Source organism: Coregonus clupeaformis, chromosome 21 (assembly GCF_020615455.1).
Source record: "Coregonus clupeaformis isolate EN_2021a chromosome 21, ASM2061545v1, whole genome shotgun sequence".
In the NCBI taxonomy this organism is placed as follows: Eukaryota; Metazoa; Chordata; class Actinopteri; order Salmoniformes; family Salmonidae; genus Coregonus; species Coregonus clupeaformis.
This window is the reverse complement of record NC_059212.1, coordinates 47,993,437-48,011,835: the sequence shown is the minus strand read 5'-3', so window position 1 is coordinate 48,011,835 and position 18,399 is coordinate 47,993,437. Positions and strand designations below refer to the sequence as shown.

Genomic DNA, 18,399 nt, shown 5'->3' with positions numbered 1-18,399 from the left:
ACCACCATATTGTCTCTGACTATGTGTACTTTCATTCCCCTCTCAGTGGAAATGACGGCCACATTCAATTTAGTCATTACATCACGTCCTAGTAAATTTACCGGACACAGCTTAGATATCAGGATGGGAATGGTTGCCTCTCATCCTGATTGGTCATGTTTTAGGGTTATTGGGGCTGATAACCTTTCAATAAATTGATGACCAGAGGCAGATCGCACTATGATTTTCTCCCCATCAATCCTGACTCCATCTGGCTTGTCTGTTGCACAGATTGCTGTCCTGCAGGCTCCCGTATCACAAAGGAATTTAATTTTCTTACCCATTACTGTCAATGTCAAATAAGGTTTCTGTTCCTGTTGAAGTGCTAAGTCAATAGTAGCCAATTCAAACACCTCACAATTTTGATCAAAAGGGTTCCTTAGTCTTCCCCTCACTAGAGTCTACTCTTTCTCACTCACGCTCAAAGCTGGGGGATGGACGTCTGTTAGGCTTCTCTCTTTTCTCTCCCCGGTTTCCCTTCTTGCCCTCTCCTTTATGTTTGCATCGGGAAAAGTTATGGCCTATCTTGCCACAGTATTTACACGGGGCCTCACATTCTTTGGCGAAGTGCCCTCCCTTGTTACAGTTAAAGCCCCTATTCCCCCCGTGGCCTTCACTCTTTCCTGCCTTATCTCCTCTCTCTCCTAAGTTTCTAGTTCTACCCGCCATCTCTCCCAGAGTGGCAATTAGTTACTCTGCATCTTCCTCTTCTTTCTTGGCTCTGTCCTGTCTGTTATTCTGCTCATGATGGATTGCATGTCTCTCTGAGGCTATTACACAATTCAGTTATTTTCCCAACATACTCTCCGTGATCGGCCCATGGCAAAAGTGTCCTATGGGCATCCCCTGAAACCCACTGCCCTCTAACGGCAGCCCAAACCTTACTATTCCTGTTTTGGGTGGGTCATTCCTTCTACCGCTCTGGCCACGTCCTCTGTGTTCATGGCCTGTCTGCTAAATGGCATTATTATTATTACTGTATACATCTAAGGTTGCTGGGGCCCCTTTCATTCCCCGCCAATAGATTAGGTAAGGCTATCAGTGGGTACTGGCCCCCTCCTACTCTCTCTCTCTCTCACTGCTTCTTTCTCCTTTACACACCTTATGTATCTGTTTAAGCATGGATTCGAGTTTATCTGCGTCTAGACGTCCCTCAAAACCATACCTCTCCCTCCACCTGGTTACATAATGGAGATTTCTTCTATCCCTGGATTCCATTTTAATTACATCAAGTATTTCTCGTCCCCAGTAAATTCTGGGACCTCTTGTGAGGATTTGCCCCCCATGGTTGGTACTGTTAAAAATCCCTTAGCCACCTCTTCTATATAACAAGTCAATTTAACAAGTAATTCAAAATAGCTTCACACAACAACACCTTGAATCACCCCTTCCTGTATATGTAATCTTGACTAGTCCCCCAGAATTATCTCATACTTTTACAGAGGGATTTGATCCCACAATGTAATCTTGATAATTCCTGACAGTCTCATACAACAGGAATGGGTTCTCCCTCCCTCTATACAACCACCTGGAATTATTCATAAATGTGACTTTTGAGCAAACATTAGGTCTCACACGTATACAACCTTACATGATTATTGGTGTTATATCGGTAGCCTGGAGTTTATAAGGCTCCAGAACGGATAGAGTTACAGCAAAATCTACAGTTGTTTGTGACTTTTGACTTTACTAATATTATATTTCTCACACATGCTATTTTAATTCCTTCTGGTGTACTTTTTGTATTTGTTTAACCCGGATTATTTGTTGACTGTTCAATAATCTCTTACAGGTTCCATCCCATAGGTGTACTTTTAATAGTTCCTTCTATTTCAACACCGGGTAGTTTCTTTTGGTAATGGCCTATTACTGTGAATCATTACGGACCCACCAACAGGTTGACTAGTCCCCCAGAATTATCTCCTACTCTACGGAGGAGTCTATCCTCACAATGTAATCTTGATAATTCCTGACAGTCCCCTACATTTCACTTAAAATGGCTACGCATTGATCAATTTGCTACTTATCAATATTTTAGCAAGTTCTCAAATCAATTTCACCAAGTAATGAATAAAGACTACTGACCTTATCCTTGCAGCCGAGATTCAATGTAGGTTTGGATTCCGTCACCGTCTCTGTCATTAATCAGGTGTCCTCTGGCCTGTTTTAACCCTTAATGTCAAAGGGCAGGACTTTCTATTTACGAATGTATCATTCGCCCGTCGACGGTTTTCAGAGTTACCTGGAATGACAGAAACAGGGTATTGGAGTCCGGCTCAGAAGGACCAAGCTGTTATGTGAATTATTTAACAAACTATTTCAGTTTCTCTGTGCGTCTCCCAAAAGGTTGTAAGTCTTTTGGGATTTAAGTAACGGCCAGAGTCCCGGTCTGCATAGTCAGAGATATTTATTCATTGAGAATTCTGCCATCACAATTTCAGAGTCCATCTTTTATACTCATACGTCATACAAAAAAATAGGCGGGCTGTAGTTTTCCACTCTAAAACTGCTCTACTGACCATCAGTTCACACACACACACACACACACACACATATACACACATGCATACACACATACACACACAAACACACACACACACACACACATACCCTACTCCCTGCATTACTCAGTTATTGCCGTTCTCACAATATTCTGCACCATGTTTTCATAACAGTTTCTACCCTCCCTAAATTGGGAGGCCTCTTTATCTTAGTTTCTCAGTTGTCTTTGTTGTCTGGCCTAAATCTTACTCACATTGCTAAATAGTGGCTCAATGCCATAGCCTTTACTGGTCCTACACTCACACATTTCTAACACATTATACACAGTTTCAGGGTGTAATAATTTGTCATTAATAATTAATCTATCAAAAACCCTGCAGAAGGGTAGATGCAGGAGGGCTGGCCACCTCTTTGCAGTAGGTAATGATACTGATCATAAACACTAACAGTAACCCATATCAGCATGCTGTGCCCAAATTATATGGTGAGTTCAGTCCTTACATTGACCCTTCTTCAGTTGGATCTTCAACTGCATGAGGAAAGCAGACAAGAACAGTGACGCCAAGCTGAGTCAGAAGGAGCTGAAGGACTTCCTGCACCAGATCAACATTGAGGTGGACGATGAATACGCAGAGAAGCTCTTCCAGGTGAACACTTGAATTAGACTTTATTTTATTGTATAATTACATAACTTTTATAATTCTCAGAAAAACAACATCTAAGAGCTCAAATCCTCTTCCAGGTGAACACATCATAATATAAAATATGACTTCAAATGTAGAGGCCTTGTGCACAGCAGTGCGTCTCTAAGGTGCTTGTTCTTGAGGGAAAACTTTGTCTTCTGTCTTTCCCACTCCACCTCCAAGACAGACAAGGAGGCAGGGTCAGGTGTCAGGGTCAGGTGTCAGGGGTCAGGGGGCAGGGGTCAGGGGGCAGGAGGCAGGGTCAGGAGGCAGGAGGCAGGGGTCAGGAGGCAGGAGGCAGGGTCAGGAGGCAGGGGTCAGGGGGCAGGAACAGGGGCAGGGGGCAGGAGGCAGGGGCAGGGGGCATGGTCAGGAGGCAGGAGGCAGGGTCAGGAGGCAGGAGGCAGGGGTCAGGAGGCAGGATCAGGAGGCAGGGGTCAGGGGGCAGGAACAGGGTCAGGGGGCAGGAGGCAGGGGCAGGGGGCATGGTCAGGAGGCAGGGTCAGGGGACAGGGTCAGGAGGCAGAGTCAGGAGGCAGGGTCAGGTGTCAGGAACAGGGGCAGGAGGCAGGGTCAGGGGACAGGGTCAGCAGGCAGGGTCAGGGGTCAGGATCAGGAGGCAGGGTCAGGAGGCAGGGTCAGGAGGCAGGGGTCAGGATCAGGAGGCAGGGTCAGGTGGCAGGGTCAGGAGGCAGGAGGCAGGGGTCAGGATCAGGAGGCAGGGGTCAGGGGTCAGGAGGCAGGGGACAGGGTCAGGAGGCAGGGGCAGGGGGCAGGAGGCAGGGGCAGGGGGCAGTGTCAGGAGGCAGGGGTCAGGTGGCAAGGTCAGGGGACAGGGTTAGGAGTCAGGGGCAGGAGGCAGGGGTCAGGAGGCAGGGTTAGGAGGCAGGGGTCAGGAGGCAGGGTCAGGAGGCAGGGTCAGGAGGCAGGGGGCAGGGTCAGGAGGCAGGGTCAGGTGGCAGGGTCAGGAGGCAGGAGGCAGGGGTCAGGATCAGGAGGCAGGGTCAGGTGGCAGGGTCAGGAGGCAGGGGTCAGGGGTCAGGAGGCAGGGGACAGGGTCAGGAGGCAGGGGGCAGGAGGCAGGGGCAGGGGGCAGGAGGCAGGGGCAGGGGGCAGTGTCAGGAGGCAGGGGTCAGGTGGCAAGGTCAGGGGACAGGGTTAGGAGTCAGGGTCAGGAGGCAGGGGTCAGGAGGCAGGGTTAGGAGGCAGGGTCAGGAGGCAGGGGTCAGGAGGCAGGGTTAGGAGGCAGGGTTAGGAGGCAGGGGTCAGGAGGCAGGGGTCAGGAGGCAGGGTCAGGAGGCAGGGGGCAGGGTCAGGAGGCAGGGGTCAGGAGGCAGGGTCAGGAGGCAGGAGGCAGGGGTCAGGAGGCAGGGTCAGGAGGCAGGGGCAGGAACAGGGTCAGGGGGCAGGAGGCAGGGGCAGGGGGCATGGTCAGGAGGCAGGGTCAGGGGACAGGGTCAGGAGGCAGAGTCAGGAGGCAGGGTCAGGTGTCAGGAACAGGGGCAGGAGGCAGGGTCAGGGGACAGGGTCAGCAGGCAGGGTCAGGGGTCAGGATCAGGAGGCAGGGTCAGGAGGCAGGGTCAGGAGGCAGGGGTCAGGATCAGGAGGCAGGGTCAGGTGGCAGGGTCAGGAGGCAGGGGTCAGGATCAGGAGGCAGGGTCAGGTGGCAGGGTCAGGAGGCAGGGGTCAGGGGTCAGGAGGCAGGGGACAGGGGCAGGAGGCAGGGGGCAGGAGGCAGGGGCAGGGGGCAGGAGGCAGGGGCAGGGGGCAGGAGGCAGGGGCAGGGGGCAGTGTCAGGAGGCAGGGGTCAGGTGGCAAGGTCAGGGGACAGGGTTAGGAGTCAGGGGCAGGAGGCAGGGGTCAGGAGGCAGGGTTAGGAGGCAGGGGTCAGGAGGCAGGGGTCAGGAGGCAGGGGGAAGGGTCAGGAGGCAGGGGGCAGGGTCAGGAGGCAGGGGGCAGGGTCAGGAGGCAGGGGGCAGGGTCAGGAGGCAGGGTCAGGTGGCAGGGTCAGGAGGCAGGAGGCAGGGGTCAGGATCAGGAGGCAGGGTCAGGTGGCAGGGTCAGGAGGCAGGGGTCAGGGGTCAGGAGGCAGGGGACAGGGTCAGGAGGCAGGGGGCAGGAGGCAGGGGCAGGGGGCAGGGTTAGGAGGCAGGGGTCAGGAGGCAGGGGGCAGGAGGCAGGGGGCAGGGTCAGGAGGCAGGGGGCAGGGTCAGGAGGCAGGGGGCAGGGTCAGGTGGCAGGGTCAGGAGGCAGGGGTCAGGAGGCAGGGTCAGGAGGCAGGAGGCAGGGGTCAGGAGGCAGGGGGCAGGGTCAGGAGGCAGGGGTCAGGAGGCAGGGTCAGGAGGCAGGGTCAGGAGGCAGGGTCAGGAGGCAGGGGGCAGGGGTCAGGAGGCAGAGTCAGGAGGCAGGGTCAGGTGTCAGGAACAGGGTCAGGAGGCAGGGTCAGGGGACAGGGTCAGCAGGCAGGGTCAGGGGTCAGGATCAGGAGGCAGGGTCAGGAGGCAGGGTCAGGAGGCAGGGGTCAGGGGTCAGGATCAGGAGGCAGGGTCAGGTGGCAGGGTCAGGAGGCAGGGGTCAGGAGGCAGGGGACAGGGTCAGAAGGCGGGGGGCAGGAGGCAGGGGCAGGGGGCAGTGTCAGGAGGCAGGGGTCAGGTGGCAAGGTCAGGGGACAGGGTTAGGAGTCAGGGTCAGGAGGCAGGGTCAGGAGGCAGGGGTCAGGAGGCAGGGTTAGGAGGCAGGGGTCAGGAGGCAGGGTCAGGAGGCAGGGTCAGGAGGCAGGGGGCAGGGTCAGGAGGCAGGGGTCAGGAGGCAGGGTCAGGAGGCAGGGGTCAGGAGGCAGGAGGCAGGGTCAGGAGGCAGGGTCAGGAGGCAGGGTCAGGAGGCAGGAGGCAGGGGTCAGGAGGCAGGGGTCAGGAGGCAGGAGGCAGGGTCAGGAGTCAGGGGTCAGGAGGCAGTGGTCTGGAGGCAGGGTCAGGAGGCAGGGATGCAGGGTCAGGAGGCAGGATCAGGAGGCAGGGTCAGGAGGCATGGTTAGGAGGCAGGGGTCAGGAGGCAGGAGGCAGGGTCAGGAGGCAGGGTTAGGAGGCAGGGGTCAGGGGTCAGGATCAGGAGGCAGGGTCAGGTGGCAGGGTCAGGAGGCAGGGGTCAGGAGGCAGGGGACAGGGTCAGAAGGCGGGGGGCAGGAGGCAGGGGCAGGGGGCAGTGTCAGGAGGCAGGGGTCAGGTGGCAAGGTCAGGGGACAGGGTTAGGAGTCAGGGTCAGGAGGCAGGGTCAGGAGGCAGGGGTCAGGAGGCAGGGTTAGGAGGCAGGGGTCAGGAGGCAGGGTCAGGAGGCAGGGTCAGGAGGCAGGGGGCAGGGTCAGGAGGCAGGGGTCAGGAGGCAGGGTCAGGAGGCAGGGGTCAGGAGGCAGGGTCAGGAGGCAGGGTCAGGAGGCAGGAGGCAGGGGTCAGGAGGCAGGAGGCAGGGGTCAGGAGGCAGGAGGCAGGGTCAGGAGTCAGGGGTCAGGAGGCAGTGGTCTGGAGGCAGGGTCAGGAGGCAGGGATGCAGGGTCAGGAGGCAGGATCAGGAGGCAGGGTCAGGAGGCATGGTTAGGAGGCAGGGGTCAGGAGGCAGGAGGCAGGGTCAGGAGGCAGGGTTAGGAGGCAGGGTTAGGGTGCAGTGGTCAGGAGGCAGGGTTAGGAGGCAGGGTTAGGGTGCAGGGGTCAGGAGGCAGGGTCAGGAGGCAGGGTCAGGAGGCAGGGGCAGGAGGCAGGGGGCAGGTTCAGGAGGCAGGGGCAGGAACAGGGGCAGGAGTCAGGGTCAGGAGGCAGGGTCAGGAGGCAGGGTTAGGGTGCAGGGTCAGGGTGCAGGGTCAGGAGGCAGGGTCAGGAGGCAGGGTCAGGAACAGGGGCAGGAGTCAGGGTCAGGAGGCAGGGGTCAGGAGGCAGGGGGCAGGGTCAGGAGGCAGGGGTCAGGAGGCAGTGGTCTGGAGGCAGGGTCAGGAGGCAGGGATGCAGGGTCAGGAGGCAGGATCAGGAGGCAGGGTCAGGAGGCATGGTTAGGAGGCAGGGGTCAGGAGGCAGGAGGCAGGGGCAGGAGGCAGGGTCAGGAGGCAGGATCAGGAGGCAGGGGCAGGAGGCAGGGGGCAGGTTCAGGAGGCAGGGGCAGGAACAGGGGCAGGAGTCAGGGTCAGGAGGCAGGGTCAGGAGGCAGGGTTAGGGTGCAGGGTCAGGGTGCAGGGTCAGGAGGCAGGGTCAGGAGGCAGGGTCAGGAACAGGGGCAGGAGTCAGGGTCAGGAGGCAGGGTCAGGAGGCAGGGTTAGGGTGCAGGGGTCAGGAGGCAGGGTCAGGAGGCAGGGTTAGGGTGCAGGGGTCAGGAGGCAGGGGTCAGGAGGCAGGGTTAGGAGGCAGGGGTCAGGAGGCAGGGTCAGGAGGCAGGGTTAGGAGGCAGGGTCAGGAGGCAGGGTTAGGGTGCAGGGTCAGGAGGCAGGGTTAGGGTGCAGGGGTCAGGAGGCAGGGTCAGGAGGCAGGGTCAGGAGAGCAACAGCATTTTGAAGCACCAATGAATCTTTTTCTCCCTATCTCCATCCTGTAGGAATGTGACAAGTCTAATAGTGGCCACCTGGCTGGTGAGGAGATAGAGCATTTCTACAACCTTTTGACCCATCGCCAGGAAATAGACACGATCTACGGAGAATACGCCAAGACCACGGGCTTCATGAGCGCTGAAAATCTACTGGAGTTCCTGATTAAAGAGCAGAGAGAGGATGCGACGCTAGCCGACGCACACAGACTCATCAACAAGTACGAACTGGATGATGAAGGTGATTACCATTTGTTCTTCGGGAATGACCATGTTGACTTTAGTTACTATGCCTTCACAACAACTTATACGAGCGTTCATAAAGTCTTCATAAGCCCTACATACAGTAGATGTTTCACAAATCGTTTATAAGAAAAATCCTACTAAACACAGCGTTCCCTGTAGGGTGAGTCTGGGCAGCTCTCAAATGACAGATGGGAGCTGTCCAAATAATTTCAAACAGTTCTGAGTTAACTTTCTATTCAATAGCGAGACTTCTGTTCATTTTTGAATTCTCACCAGTCTATCTTAGTAGTTAGAGTCTGACATCTGTCTGGTCTCTCTGCAGTCAAAGAGAAGCAGCTGATGACCCAAGATGGTTTCCTGATGTATCTCCACATGCCCGAGGGTCTGGTTCTGAATCCTACCCATAAGGCCGTGCACCAGGACATGAGCCAGCCCCTGAACCACTACTTCATCTCCTCGTCTCACAACACATACCTGATGGAAGACCAGCTCAAAGGGCCCAGCAATACTGAGGCCTATGTCAGGTATGAATGGCAGACATCATCTAGGGCAGTGTTTCTCAAACCTCTCCTGGAGTAACCCCATCTAGTTCCACTTATTTGATCCATTCTGGTATTAGCACACTTCATTCAATTGGTCTGGAGCAAGTTTTACTAGCTTCTATTCTTATGGAAGACTCTGGGGACATTTAAGAACCTTAACGTGTCAGTGTCTGCCTGTGAATGAGTTTAACATTTAAAAACCTTAACGTGTCAGTGTCTGCCTGTGAATGAGTTTAACGTTTAAAAACCTTAACGTGTCAGTGTCTGCCTGTGAATGAGTTTAACGTTTAAAAACCTTAACGTGTCAGTGTCTGCCTGTGAATGAGTTTAACGTTTAAAAACCTTAACGTGTCAGTGTCTGCCTGTGAATGAGTTTAACATTTAAAAACCTTAACGTGTCAGTGTCTGCCTGTGAATGAGTTTAACGTTTAAAAACCTTAACGTGTCAGTGTCTGCCTGTGAATGAGTTTAACGTTTAAAAACCTTAACGTGTCAGTGTCTGCCTGTGAATGAGTTTAACATTTTAAAACCTTAACGTGTCAGTGTCTGCCTGTGAATGAGTTTAACGTTTAAAAACCTTAACGTGTCAGTGTCTGCCTGTGAATGAGTTTAACGTTTAAAAACCTTAACGTGTCAGTGTCTGCCTGTGAATGAGTTTAACATTTTAAAACCTTAACGTGTCAGTGTCTGCCTGTGAATGAGTTTAACGTTTAAAAACCTTAACGTGTCAGTGTCTGCCTGTGAATGAGTTTAACATTTTAAAACCTTAACGTGTCAGTGTCTGCCTGTGAATGAGTTTAACATTTTAAAACCTTAACGTGTCAGTGTCTGCCTGTGAATGAGTTTAACGTTTAAAAACCTTAACGTGTCAGTGTCTGCCTGTGAATGAGTTTAACGTTTAAAAACCTTAACGTGTCAGTGTCTGCCTGTGAATGAGTTTAACGTTTAAAAACCTTAACGTGTCAGTGTCTGCCTGTGAATGAGTTTAACGTTTAAAAACCTTAACGTGTCAGTGTCTGCCTGTGAATGAGTTTAACATTTAAAAACCTTAACGTGTCAGTGTCTGCCTGTGAATGAGTTTAACATTTTAAAACCTTAACGTGTCAGTGTCTGCCTGTGAATGAGTTTAACGTTTAGAAACCTTAACGTGTCAGTGTCTGCCTGTGAATGAGTTTAACGTTTAGAAACCTTAACGTGTCAGTGTCTGCCTGTGAATGAGTTTAACGTTTAGAAACCTTAACGTGTCAGTGTCTGCCTGTGAATGAGTTTAACGTTTAGAAACCTTAACGTGTCAGTGTCTGCCTGTGAATGAGTTTAACGTTTAGAAACCTTAACGTGTCAGTGTCTGCCTGTGAATGAGTTTAACGTTTAGAAACCTTAACGTGTCAGTGTCTGCCTGTGAATGAGTTTAACGCTTTAGAAACCTTAACGTGTCAGTGTCTGCCTGTGAATGAGTTTAACGCTTTAGAAACCTTAACGTGTCAGTGTCTGCCTGTGAATGAGTTTAACGTTTAGAAACCTTAACGTGTCAGTGTCTGCCTGTGAATGAGTTTAACGTTTAGAAACCTTAACGTGTCAGTGTCTGCCTGTGAATGAGTCAAGTCAGGACATGTTCTTAAACAGTTATGACTCTTCGTAGGGCTCTTATAAAACAGTTATGACCCTTCGTAGAGCTCTTTTAAAACAGTTATAACCCTTCGTAGGGCTCTTTTAAAGGGCTGTCGCTGTGTGGAGCTGGACTGCTGGGACGGGTCAGACGGAGAGCCAGTCATCTACCATGGCTACACCCTCACCTCCAAGATCCTCTTTAAAGACACCATCAAAGCCATCAAGGAGTACGCCTTTAAGGTAGGAAAGGAGTTCCATGTCAACTTTGTAGAATTGTGTGTCTGTCCTGTCATGTTTAATTCATATCATGCTTGATGACACAGATTTCCTTTTTTGCAATGGATTAATTACAGACGGTCATCATCCTCATCGACAGCAGACCCAAAAGGCTCGGCCTGGCCCTTTGTCAAATACTTGAGCTGCACTTTTATTTTGTTTACCCAGTACAATGGAATCAAAGGAATACTCCCCAAAGTGTAAACATGCGAAATCAAGCGCCTACTGTATTTGACTGCCTCTGTCCTCAGACCTCCGACTACCCAGTGATCCTGTCCTTGGAGAATCACTGTAGTGTGGAGCAGCAGAGGGTCATGGCCCAGCACATGAGCTCCATCCTGGGCAGCGCTCTGCTCACCTCCCACCTGAGGGACCAGATGCCCACACACTTCCCCTCCCCAGAGGTGAGTTGGCTATAGTCTCTACTCTACTGTTTTATATAAGAGTCACTGTCTGCATGTACAGTGGGGGGAAAAAAAGTATTTAGTCAGTCACCAATTGTGCAAGTTCTCCCACTTAAAAAGATGAGAGAGGCCTGTAATTTTCATCATAGGTACACGTCAACTATGACAGACAAATTGAGAATTTTTTTCTCCAGAAAATCACATTGTAGGATTTTTTATGAATTTATTTGCAAATTATGGTGGAAAATAAGTATTTGGTCACCTACAAACAAGCAAGATTTCTGGCTCTCACAGACCTGTAACTTCTTCTTTAAGAGGCTCCTCTGTCCTCCACTCGTTACCTGTATTAATGGCACCTGTTTGAACTTGTTATCAGTATAAAAGACACCTGTCCACAACCTCAAATAGTCACACTCCAAACTCCACTATGGCCAAGACCAAAGAGCTGTCAAAGGACACCAGAAACAAAATTGTAGACCTACACCAGGCTGGGAAGACTGAATCTGCAATAGGTAAGCAGCTTGGTTTGAAGAAATCAACTGTGGGAGCAATTATTAGGAAATGGAAGACATACAATCCCAGAACCACACGGGGGGACCTAGTGAATGACCTGCAGAGAGCTGGGACCAAAGTAACAAAGCCTACCATCAGTAACACACTACGCCACCAGGGACTCAAATCCTGCAGTGCCAGACGTGTCCCCCTGCTTAAGCCAGTACATGTCCAGGCCCGTCTGAAGTTTGCTAGAGTGCATTTGGATGATCCAGAAGAGGATTGGGAGAATGTCATAACGTCAGATGAAACCAAAATAGAACAAATAATGCTGAGTTGCATCCAAAGAACACCATATCTACTGTGAAGCATGGGGGTGGAAACATCATGCTTTGGGGCTGTTTTTCTGCAAAGGGACCAGGACGACTGATCCATGTAAAGGAAAGAATGAATGGGGCCATGTATCGTGAGATTTTGAGTGAAAACCTCCTTCCATCAGCAAGGGCATTGAAGATGAAACATGGCTGGGTCTTTCAGCATGACAATGATCCCAAACACACCGCCCGGGCAACGAAGGAGTGGCTTCGTAAGAAGCGTTTCAAGGTCCTGGAGTGGCCTAGCCAGTTTCCAGATCTCAACCCCATAGAAAATCTTTGGAGGGAGTTGAAAGTCCGTGTTGCCCAGCGACAGCCCCAAAACATCACTGCTCTAGAGGAGATCTGCATGGAGGAATGGGCCAAAATACCATCAACAGTGTGTGAAAACCTTGTGAAGACTTACAGAAAAACGTTTGACCTGTGTCATTGCCAACAAAGGGTATATAACAAAGTATTGAGAAACTTTTGTTATTGACCAAATACTTATTTTCCACCATAATATGCAAATAAATTCATTAAAAATCCTACAATGTGATTTTCTGGATTTTTTTTCCTCATTTTGTCTGTCATAGTTGACGTGTACCTATGATGAAAATTACAGGCCTCTCTCATCTTTTTAAGTGGGAGAACTTGCACAATTGGTGGCTGACTAAATACTTTTTTCCCCCACTGTATGTTTGGCTACATGTGTATGATATGTGGAATTCTCACTGTTCCCTCTTTTGACAACACGTGCTAGATTTACTTCCCTCTGTTTTATGAGCCTAGTGCTTCCTAGGACCAGGAGCATTTCCTGTCCAGGAATGTCTCTAGTCCCTAGTCAGGAAGAACTTTAAAATATACACTGAGTATACAAAACATCATGAACACCTTCTCTTTCCATGACATAGACTGACCAGGTGAATCCAGGTGAAAGCTATGATCCCTTATTGATGTCACTTGTTAAATCCACTTCAATCAGTGTAGATGAAGGGGAGGAGACAGGTTAAAGAAGGATTTTTAAGCCTTGAGACATGGATTGTGTGTGTGTGCCATTCAGAGGGTGAATGGGCAAGACAAAATATTTAAGTGCCTTTGAACGGGGTATGGTAGTAGGTGCCAGGCACACCGGTTTGTGTCAAGAACTGCAACACTGTTGGGTTTTTCTCACTCAACGTTTGTTTCAAGAATGATCCACCACCCATTGGACATCCAGCCAACTTGACACAACTGTGGGAAGCATTGGAGTCAACATGGGCCAGCATCCTTGTGGAACGCTTTCGACACTAACAAATTGAGGCTGTTCTGAGGACAAAAAGGGGGGGGTGCAACTCAATATTAGGAAGGTGTCCTAATGTTTAGTATACAGAACATACAGGGGGGGGTCCTAATGTTTAGTAAACTCAGTGTATATAGTTTTATTGCATCACATTATCAGAGGATTTGTGAACTGACACATTAAGAGAGACACATTCTAAAGTAGGCCAACTACTGCATTTCTGCATGTGTCACATTCATCAGGAGCTGAAGGGGAGGTTCCTGGTCAAAGGGAAGAGGTTAACTAAACTGGAGGCCTGCTTTGGCCCTGAGGCGACAGCCGTGGATGATGGTAGCTTCACTGAGGAGGAGGACGACGAAAAGGAGGAGGAGGAAGAGGAGAAGAAGGCCAAGGTAGGGGAAGAGGAGCCAAACCTACTATGACACTCCAATAGTATCATTGACGCCCCCCCCCCTTTATACCATTTAACTATCTTGCAACATACAGTATATGTTCTGTATGTTCTATATGTTCTGTATGTTCTGTATGTTCTATATATTCTGTATGTTCTGTATGTTCTATATGTTCTATATGTTCTGTATGTTCTATGTTCTATATGTCCTATATGTTCTATATGTGCTGTATGTTCTATATGTTCTGTATGTTCTATATGTTCTGTATGTTCTATATATTCTGTATGTTCCATATGTTCTATATATTCTGTATGTTCTATATGTTCCATATATTCTGTATGTGCTGTATGTTCTATATGTTCTGTATGTTCATTCTGTATGTTCTGTATGTGCTGTATGTTCTATATGTTCTATATATTCTGTATGTGCTGTATGTTCTATATGTTCTGTATGTGCTGTATGTTCTATATGTTCTATATATTCTATATGTTCTATATATTCTGTATGTGCTGTATGTTCTATATGTTCTGTATGTTCTATATGTTCTGTATGTTCTATATGTTCTATATGTTCTGTATGTTCTATATGTTCTGTATGTTCCATATATTCTGTATGTTCTATATGTTCATTCTGTATGTTCTATATGTTCTATATGTTCTGTATGTTCTATATATTCTATATATTCTGTATGTTCTATATGTTCTATATATTCTGTATGTTCTATATGTTCTCTATGTTCTGTATGTTCTATATGTTCCATATATTCTGTATGTGCTGTATGTTCTATATGTTCTGTATGTTCATTCTGTATGTTCTGTATGTGCTGTATGTTCTATATGTTCTATATGTTCTATATATTCTGTATGTGCTGTATGTTCTATATGTTCTATATGTTCTATATGTTCTGTATGTTCTATATGTTCTATATGTTCTGTATGTTCCATATATTCTGTATGTTCTATATGTTCATTCTGTATGTTCTATATGTTCTGTATGTTCTATATGTTCTATATATTCTATATATTCTGTATGTTCTATATGTTCTATATATTCTGTATGTTCTATATGTTCTATATGTTCTGTATGTTCTATATATTCTGTATGTGCTGTATGTTCTATATGTTCTGTATGTTCATTCTGTATGTTCTGTATATTCTATATGTTCTGTATGTTCTATATGTTCTATATATTCTGTATGTTCCATATGTTCCGTATGTTCCGTATGTTCTGTATGTTCTATATATTCTGTATGTTCCATATGTTCTATATATTCTGTATGTTCTATATGTTCCATATATTCTGTATGTGCTGTATGTTCTATATGTTCTATATGTTCTGTATGTTCATTCTGTATGTTCAATATGTTCTATATATTCTGTATGTGCTGTATGTTCTATATGTTCTGTATGTGCTGTATGTTCTATATGTTCTATATATTCTATATGTGCTGTATGTTCTATATGTTCTGTATGTTCTATATGTTCTATATGTTCTGTATGTTCTATATGTTCTATATGTTCTGTATGTTCTATATGTTCTGTATGTTCCATATATTCTGTATGTTCTATATGTTCATTCTGTATGTTCTATATGTTCTGTATGTTCTATATGTTCTATATATTCTATATATTCTGTATGTTCTATATGTTCTATATATTCTGTATGTTCTATATGTTCTCTATGTTCTGTATGTTCTATATGTTCCATATATTCTGTATGTGCTGTATGTTCTATATGTTCTGTATGTTCATTCTGTATGTTCTGTATGTGCTGTATGTTCTATATGTTCTATATGTTCTATATATTCTGTATGTGCTGTATGTTCTATATGTTCTATATGTTCTATATGTTCTATATGTTCTGTATGTTCCATATATTCTGTATGTTCTATATGTTCATTCTGTATGTTCTATATGTTCTGTATGTTCTATATGTTCTATATATTCTATATATTCTGTATGTTCTATATGTTCTATATATTCTGTATGTTCTATATGTTCTATATGTTCTGTATGTTCTATATATTCTGTATGTGCTGTATGTTCTATATGTTCTGTATGTTCATTCTGTATGTTCTGTATATTCTATATGTTCTGTATGTTCTATATGTTCTATATATTCTGTATGTTCCATATGTTCCGTATGTTCCGTATGTTCTGTATGTTCTATATATTCTGTATGTTCCATATGTTCTATATATTCTGTATGTTCTATATGTTCCATATATTCTGTATGTGCTGTATGTTCTATATGTTCTGTATGTTCATTCTGTATGTTCAATATGTTCTATATATTCTGTATGTTCTATATGTTCCATATATTCTGTATGTGCTGTATGTTCTATATGTTCTGTATGTTCATTCTGTATGTTCTATATGTTCTGTATATTCTGTATGTTCTACATATTCTGTATGTTCTATATGTTCTATATGTTCTGTATGTTCTATATGTTCTATATGTTCTGTATGTTCTATATGTTCTATATGTTCTGTATGTTCCATATATTCTGTATGTTCTATATGTTCATTCTGTATGTTCTATATGTTCTGTATGTTCTATATGTTCTATATATTCTATATATTCTGTATGTTCTATATGTTCTATATGTTCTGTATGTTCTATATATTCTGTATGTGCTGTATGTTCTATATGTTCTGTATGTTCATTCTGTATGTTCTGTATATTCTATATGTTCTGTATGTTCTATATGTTCTATATATTCTGTATGTTCCATATGTTCCGTATGTTCCGTATGTTCTGTATGTTCTATATATTCTGTATGTTCCATATGTTCTATATATTCTGTATGTTCTATATGTTCCATATATTCTGTATGTGCTGTATGTTCTATATGTTCTATATGTGCTGTATGTTCTATATGTTCTGTATGTTCTTTCTGTATGTTTTATATGTTCTGTATGTTTCTGCCTACCTGTTTTAAATGGGTAAAATCGCATTTCTGTGGACAATAAATGCTTATCTGCTGCACAGTACTGGAATACCATTCTGCCCAACCCACTGTACCGTAGAGCTGAAGTGTGTCTGAAGTGTGAGTGTCTGTAGGAAGGTGAAAAGCTGAAGCTGGCGAAGGAGCTGTCAGACATGGTGATCTACTGTAAGAGCGTCCATTTCAACGGCTTCCAGGACGCTAAAGACAACCTGGGCTTCTACGAGATGTCCTCCTTCAAGGAAAGGAAAGCTATGACGCTGGCTGTGGAGTCTGGTGAGCGAGACCACATGTTAACTGAAGCAGGGCTGTAGTGGGGGGTAAACAAACACCTATCGCTACCTAAAGCTACCTATCGCTACCTAAAGCTACCTAAAGCTACCTATCGCTACCTAAAGCTACCTATCGCTACCTAAAGCTACCTATCGCTACCTATCGCTACCTAAAGCTACCTAAAGCTACCTATCGCTACCTAAAGCTACCTATCGCTACCTAAAGCTACCTATCGCTACCTATCGCTACCTAAAGCTACCTATCGCTACCTAAAGCTACCTATCGCTACCTAAAGCTACCTAAAGCTACCTATCGCTACCTATCGCTACCTAAAGCTACCTAAAGCTACCTATCGCTACCTATCGCTACCTATCGCTACCTAAAGCTACCTATCGCTACCTAAAGCTACCTATCGCTACCTAAAGCTACCTAAAGCTACCTATCGCTACCTAAAGCTACCTAAAGCTACCTATCATGGAAAATGTTTAACAAATATAGGGAGTGTTATTTTATTCACCACGAACGGCGATCAGTTTATCCACCCTTTTTCTTACCACTACGTCACTGCTGTGAAGGTTTTTACCACTATGTCACTGCTGTGAAGGTTTTTACCACTACGTCACTGCTGTGAATGTTTTTACCACTACGTCACTGCTGTGAAAGTTCTTACCACTATGTCACTGCTGTGAAGGTTTTTACCACTACGTCACTGCTGTGAAGGTTCTTACCACTATGTCACTGCTGTGAAGGTTCTTACCACTACGTCACTGCTGTGAAGGTTCTTACCACTACGTCACTGCTGTGAAGGTTCTTACCACTATGTCACTGCTGTGAAGGTTCTTACCACTACGTCACTGCTGTGAAGGTTCTTACCACTACGTCACTGCTGTGAAGGTCATGATTGTAGACTGTATGGTATCTGCATCAGTTCTGTCTCTTTTTGTGGGTTTTATTGAAACTTTATTGAACTTGTGGACAAAGCTAGTACACAAAACTTATTGTTAATAGTTTCTCATCACACTCCAGTAAGAATATGAGAATGACGTTGTTCTGGAATTTCTGTATAGCTAAGTGACATCTCTCTCTCTCTTTGTTCACTCTCTCTCTCTCTTTTTGTTCTTGGTCTCATTTTGTTCTCTTTCTCACTCTCTCTTTTTGTTCTCTCTCTCTTTGTTCTGTCTCTCTGTTTGTTCTCTCTCTCTCTCTGTTCTGTCTCTCTGTTTGTTCTCTCTCTCTCTCTGTTCTGTCTCTCTGTTTGTTCTCTCTCTCTCTCTCTTTGTCCTTTCTCTCTCTCTGTTCTCTCTCTCTCTCTTTGTTCTGTCTCTCTGTTTGTTCTCTCTCTCTCTCTCTTTGTTCTGTCTCTCTGTTCTCTCTCTCTCTCTTTGTTCTGTCTTTCTGTTTGTTCTCTCTCTCTCTCTTTGTTCTGTCTCTCTGTTATCTCTCTCTCTCTTTGTCCTTTCTCTCTGTTTGTTCTCTCTCTCTCTCTCTTTGTTCTGTCTCTCTCTCTCTGTTCTGTCTCTCTCTCTCTCTTTGTTCTCTCTCTTTGTCTTGCTCCAGCCAACAGCTACATCCATCACAACGTGGACAAGCTGAGTCGTATCTATCCAGCAGGCAGCAGAACAGACTCCTCAAACTATAACCCTGTACCCCTGTGGAACGCAGGCTGTCAGCTCGGTAAGACTTTCTAAAAGAAGAAGGGGCAAGGGCTAGACGGAATGTTTTCATGTGGTAAATTGGGCTGTGGTATAATTCTCTCTTGAAGTTTGCACTTGTACATTGGGCGGCAGGTAGCCTAGCGGT

At 46.7% G+C, this 18,399-nt stretch overlaps 1 protein-coding gene across 2 annotated transcripts in view; it reads left to right on the top strand.

Annotated features, from left to right (window-relative positions):
- The window catches only part of plcd1b (phospholipase C, delta 1b), a 61,499-nt gene that overhangs the window by 39,241 nt on the left and 3,859 nt on the right, over positions 1-18,399 (top strand). For both annotated transcript variants that reach the window (XM_045205945.1, XM_045205944.1), the window contains exons 6-13: positions 3,059-3,188; positions 7,797-8,025; positions 8,353-8,554; positions 10,276-10,420; positions 10,708-10,860; positions 13,230-13,379; positions 16,443-16,602; positions 18,157-18,273. In XM_045205945.1, coding sequence (XP_045061880.1) covers positions 3,059-3,188; positions 7,797-8,025; positions 8,353-8,554; positions 10,276-10,420; positions 10,708-10,860; positions 13,230-13,379; positions 16,443-16,602; positions 18,157-18,273 — 1,286 coding nt within the window. The remainder of the gene's footprint in view (positions 1-3,058; positions 3,189-7,796; positions 8,026-8,352; positions 8,555-10,275; positions 10,421-10,707; positions 10,861-13,229; positions 13,380-16,442; positions 16,603-18,156; positions 18,274-18,399) is intronic.